This window comes from Archocentrus centrarchus, chromosome 22 (genome assembly GCF_007364275.1).
Source record: "Archocentrus centrarchus isolate MPI-CPG fArcCen1 chromosome 22, fArcCen1, whole genome shotgun sequence".
Classification (NCBI taxonomy): domain Eukaryota; kingdom Metazoa; phylum Chordata; class Actinopteri; order Cichliformes; family Cichlidae; genus Archocentrus; species Archocentrus centrarchus.
This window is the reverse complement of record NC_044367.1, coordinates 29,028,038-29,034,037: the sequence shown is the minus strand read 5'-3', so window position 1 is coordinate 29,034,037 and position 6,000 is coordinate 29,028,038. Positions and strand designations below refer to the sequence as shown.

The 6,000-nt window shown below is 44.7% G+C and overlaps 1 protein-coding gene across 1 annotated transcript in view; it reads right to left on the bottom strand.

Annotated features, from left to right (window-relative positions):
* Positions 1 to 346: 346 nt before the first annotated feature.
* Positions 347 to 6,000, bottom strand: part of LOC115772842 (AT-rich interactive domain-containing protein 1B-like) — a 166,651-nt gene continuing 160,997 nt past the window's right edge. Inside the window, exons 20-22 of the mRNA XM_030719254.1 lie at positions 4,923 to 5,649; positions 4,476 to 4,606; positions 347 to 3,446 (exon numbers count right to left, since the gene is read on the bottom strand). Coding sequence (XP_030575114.1) covers positions 1,653 to 3,446; positions 4,476 to 4,606; positions 4,923 to 5,649 — 2,652 coding nt within the window. The 3' untranslated portion in view covers positions 347 to 1,652. The remainder of the gene's footprint in view (positions 3,447 to 4,475; positions 4,607 to 4,922; positions 5,650 to 6,000) is intronic.

Sequence of the window (6,000 nt, the reverse complement as noted above, 5' to 3'; positions counted from 1 at the left end):
CTGAACACACATCGAGCTTTGAAGCAGATGGGCTGCAGCAGGAGAAGACCACACTAAGTGCCACTCCTGTCAGCTGAGAACAGGAAACTGAGGCTACAGTTCACACGGACTCATCCAACCTGGAGAACAGAAGATTGGAAAAATGCTAGCTGGTCTGATGAGTCTCGATTTCTGCTGTGACATTCAGACGGTGGGGTCAGAATTAAGTGGAAACAACATGAAAGCATGGATCCATCCTGCCCTGTATCAGGAAAAGTCACTCAGGTAGAATGATTTTGAATGAAACCAATAAAAGGCAGCTCATATAAGCAGTCGATGTTTGTTTTATTGGCCTAAGATTGTCTGGACATAATGCAAGGTCTCCAGTGCTTAACAATGTTCATTGTACATTTATTTGTGACATGTGCAGCACAGAGTATAAATGTGTATACTGAATAAAAGAGACATGGAGTCATATGAAAAAAGGCATTTTTTTTTTTTTTTTTTTTTTACAATGAGCTTTCAGGACATTTGAAGGATCTTTTCACATGTTTTGTTTTAGAGCATCGTCTAGATTCAAAAATATGTCCGCTGACATGAATGGAGGACATTAACGAACAGAAATATGCTCAGTTTCCTTGTGTAGCATCTCCACAGTCATCCTCTCACCCTGGCACTTCCATGTTTGATTACCAAAGCGATTGTTTTCTCAGCTATAATACAATGCATACAGGATTTTTTTTTTTACAGTGAAACATCAGATACATCTGCCATGTTCAAATATTTGACCCCATTAACAAAATATGTATAATAACAATACCAAATTTACCAACAATAAAAGCATTTGTTGTAATAGTCAGAAAGTCCCATCTCCTGCTATGCTAGATAAAGACTGAAAGAATCATGTGTACAACAGTTTATATACACAGTGATGAAAAAATACAGACATAACACATGATCAGGAAACACAAAGCTCATCTGTGAGAGTCATTGAGGCTATGATTGATCAATTAGACACTTCTTTGACAGGTGCTCTGCTCTGATGTTGATTGGCTGGTGCAATGCTGCCTCCTCATGGCCTTGAGCACACACTGCAGGTGTCTGAAGCTTTACATCCTCTGGTTTTCAAAAGGGACAACTTGCTCTAAGTCCTATTGCACAATGTATCTTCCAGCGATGGAGACATATACATTTCAATTTAAAAACTCATTTTTTTTCCGTCCACCACTGTTGGCAAAAAAGTTCAAACTACTGTACAGTGTCACATTTTAAATAAATACTCTCCATTAACAAAATGTTGATGAGTATATTGGCATTTATAAAACTGAAAAACATCTCATCGACTCAAAAGGAACCACAGAATTCAGCACCAAAATCTGGTGGCAGCTTTGGCTGAAAAAGTAAACAAAGAAAAATTAATGGCAAACAAAACTATCAAACGCAGCAATCCAACACCAGCAGGTATTAAATATTTGTATTAAAATGAGCTTTCAAATCCCAAACCCACTTTTTTTAACATCGCCCAGCAGCTATACATATATATAGATACATTTTGTATATGCTGATATTTCTTTAAAAAAACACAAACATTTTCTGTCATTTTAATAAATAAAAATAGAAAACCACACTTGTTGGCCTTAGTGCGTGCCGCGCCAGTCACGCTGCTCCTCATGTCATAATTTCCCTAAGTGAAACAGAACTTGGCAAATAATGGCAACCACTCCTGCACTGAGCACCGAGGAAATGGAGATGTCTAATAATCTGCTTTCATACAGTACAAACTCTTTCTTGTTCTCTTCCACTTTAGCCATAGCCAGCAGGCCTTTAGCTGCTCTGCACATCATGTTTATGCTGGGTGGGTCCATGGGAGGGTGCCCCATGTGTAGCAAGCTGTGAGGGTTCTGCTGGTACTGCGCCATGCTAACACCATCCTCCAAGAAAACTACCAAATTACCCACACTGCCTTTCTGCATGGCTATAGCACGTGCTGCTGTTGGGTCTCCCTGCGCCAGGTGTGAGAGCACAGCCACTGCCATCTCCCTGTATACCTGGGCCTTCCTCTGACCCACATAGCGCACCAAGACCGTGAAGAGTTTTTCCTGTCGGCTGAAAGGTGGCGTAGCTAGCAGGAGGTCCACATTGCCCTCCTGGATGCTCAGTTTGCAGAGGCATTCCAGCACCAGCCTCTGTGGAGTGAGCTGGGAATGGGGTGCTGCTGATGGAAAGGGGTCCTGGGCTTCAGCTGAGGGGCAAACCATCCAGTGGAGGAGGCCATCCAGGATGGGAAGGCAGATAGTATCTGGATAAGTGGAGAGATCCAGCTGGCCAGCGATGTTGGCAAGAGTGACCATAGCATTCTCCCTGAGCAGACTCAGACACTCCCACCACCACTCGTTTTTACTGCTCGATAGCCCCCGCTCCTGCTGCTCATCTCTCTGGAAGCTAGGAGGGAACCTGTTCCGCTCAGGGTGCACGTGCTGCAGCAGAAGCAGCCTGCCCAGCAGAAGAACCAGAGCAGGCTGGCGGGACATATCCAAGTCATTCCCAGGGATAAAGGACAGACTCCGAACAATGTTGGAGACGCAGACGCACCGTTTGGACAGCGAGTCCTGCCAGGCAGACGCCGTGGAGAGCGGAGCTTCGTCCAGACAGCGTGGCTCATCCTCCAGCAAGGTGATGTGGTCCTCCTCCCCATCTGGATGCACCCTGAAAGGGTAAGATGGCAGGGAACGTGCAGGGTGGCCGTAGGCGAGGGCATCAACCCTGGCACACAAAACATCATCAATAGTCGCTGTGATATGTTTCAGTGATGGTTTCTTTTCATCGTCCACCTTATTCTCCTGATTGCTCTTGTTTCTTATGGTTTCATCTTCAAGTGCTTCAATCCGGGGCTCAAAGTGTGTCTGAATGTGTGCTGTGGAGTCGCCTCCACCAGCCTGCCAGTGTAGTAACCCACTGGTAAACTCAGTGATGTAACCTGTCATGTCTTCAGTCAGGTCATCTTTGTGAACGATCTTGATGGGGAACTTATCATATTTGCTGGCTTGTTTGGGTTTATGTTCCAACTCTGCTGCAGGCTGATCCACAGACTCTGTTTTACACTCTGTCGCCTTTTCAATCTCTTCTTCTTCTTCATTTCCCTTCTTTTCACCATCTTCTTCATTCTTGTCCTCCCTTTTCATGTTGGACTCCCCCGTTTCGCCGTTCTCCTTGGCTGGCTCCGCAGTGACAGGTGTCCCTTCCTCCGTGATACCCCCTGTTTGCGCCACCTGGGCCTCCTGTGCTTTGGAGTGCTCAGGCTCAGGTTGAACAGGAGAGCCAGAGCTCTGGTCAGGTCTTTCTTTCTGTGTAGAAGCTGCACTCAAGGACCGCTTCTGAGTCCCCACCTCAAATTCTTCCAGGATGCCAAAGATCTCAATCAGGCAACGGCGCAAGTACTCCACAATGAGCTCAAGGAATCCAGGCAACTGGTCAAACAGACAAAATGTGATTAGTGTTGAACAGAAAGAAATGTGACGTGCTGTCAAGCAGTCCCATATGGTGAATATAAGCCAAGAATGATAAAATAGGGCAATAATAATCTAGAAACAGAAATACATGCTTTTATAACATCTCGTCTTGATTACTGTAATGCACTTCTGACTGGAATTAGCCAGGCCTCCATAGCTCATCTACAGCTGGTGCAAAATGCTGCTGCACGATTTTTATCTGGTACAAACAAGCGAGAGCACATCACCTCAATTTTAGCTTCTCTTCACTGGCTTCCGGTTCATTTACGAATCCATTTTAAAATTATTTTATTTGTTTTTAAGTCTCTTAATGTCTTAAGTCTCTTATCAGTCTGAACTGCTGCACCCATATGTTCCCTCTCGTTCCCTTAGGTCAGCAGACCAGATGCTTTTACTTGTACCAAAGGTGCAACGAAAACTCAGGGGTGATCGAGCTTTTGCAGTTGCGGCTCCAAATTTATGGAATGGTTTACCGCTGTATGTCAGACAAGCTCCTTTACTTACCGTTTTTAAATCTTGTTTAAAAACACATTTTTATTCCTTGGCCTTTGACCCAGTGTGAGACTCTGACTAAAATCTTAAGACACTGTTATAGTTCTTAATTTATCTATTTATTTAATCTCTTACACCTTTGTTTTATTTCTGTATCTCATTGCCTTTTGACCTGTTTTGGTCTTTTATGTGTGATGTTATTGTACAGCACTTTGGTCAGCCCTGTTGTTTTTTAAAAGTGCTTTATAAATAAAGTGGTATGGTATGGTAATACTTTTTTTATTTTATTCTAATTCTAATAATACAAATTCTTTGGAATACAAAAACCATCAGAATTGCATAACTGGCTTGAATCTTATGGAGTTTTACTGCAAAAGAAACACAATCTGGAGGATGATTTAAAGCTAGTTTCTGTACTGTTGCAGCATGCTTGAGTGGGCTACATGAAACTTTTCTGTCAGTCATTAATGAGGAAAGTCATTCAATTGGTTTTACCTGGGAGAGGTTAAAGGAGGCGACTGTGCTGTCATCATACAGCAGGATATTGATGGTATCTAGTGCCCACGTGCTCTCTGCCAGCAGGCCAGACTTCAGAGACATCATCACGCGCCAGGCCTCAGGCGTTCCTGGGATTAAAACAGTGGGATTTTTGGATCCGGGAAAAAAAAAAAAAACTGGCAATCAAACCTTGTCCCAAAGATAAGAGGGACCCTAACCAAAGTAGATGGTTGTAGTTTCTTTGATAAAATTTACCTCATGTTGTGCTAATTTTACCTGGAAATTAGCTTTAACTGTGCAGCCTTAGCACACGGTTTCTTTTATAGCATGAAAAAATTGAAAACTACAACTTTCCAAGATAAAAGTACAACCAGAGTAACACAGTTTTTACACCCCAATTTTCTGTTACTTACAACCCTAAAATCTATCTAAAGTCTATCTTACCACTGTCCCTGGAGGTTAGCTTGCGTCGATGCTTGAGAATTGGTAGGGTGCCCTCCACTGAGCCCGGTGGGTAGTTGAGGTCCCTCCTCAGATTAGGAGGAAAGTGCCCAATTGGTCCACTGCCCTGTGATCCCATCATGGCCAGGTTGGGCTTAGGCATCTTCATGGATGACATGAATGGTGCTTTGCTGGGTGACATTCGAGAGTCCATGGAGCGCTGGAAGGCCCCTGGGCTTGGTGCTCTGGGCAGGTGGTTTGCCATGGATGGGCAGTTGGAATAAGATGATGGCTGGCGTGAAGACAAGGGAGGCATGCCACCTGATGATGACATGTACGGAGACTGACGGTGCCACTGCTCCTGCCCGGGCCGACCGTCCATGTCATCTCTACCAATCGGGCCATATGGTGGCATTTGTGATCCCTGTCTACTGGGGTAGGGGTAGCCGAGGTCTGTTCTTGAAGGCCACATGTTGGGCCCATCAGCAGTGTGATTAGGAGGGGGCCCTGCACCCAGCATACTGTGCTGGGTTTGGCCCGAGGGGGCCATACGGTCACGGGGGTACGGATAGGGAAATTGTCCTTGGATGGGTCTGTGTTCAGAGTAACCACTGCTGTAGTGGTTGTACATGTCCGGCTGCTGGTTGGTGTACTGCATGGCATACATGTCGCTCTCGTGTCTCTTGGGTGGGGGGCCATACATTCCATCCAACGGACGTTTGTAGCCCTGCTGAAGCAACAGAATAGCACATTAGTGATGACACGTAATGGAAAGCAAGTGTATACGATGAAAACATATTTTCATGAAACATGCATATAAAAACAGCATAACCACAGTTCACAAGAGCTATTTTTCCATCCATCCACCCACCCATCCATCCATGCACTCACACCCACTCACACGTCCACCCATCCACGCACCCACCCACCCATCCATCCATCCATCCATCCATCCATCCATCCATCCATCTTATTCTACTTATCTAATTTAAGTGAAGCCTATCCCACCTGTCAGGGGGTGTGAGACGCATGGCTTATATTTCCCTTATCACAATTATTTTGGTACAAGGTTCCATTAAAT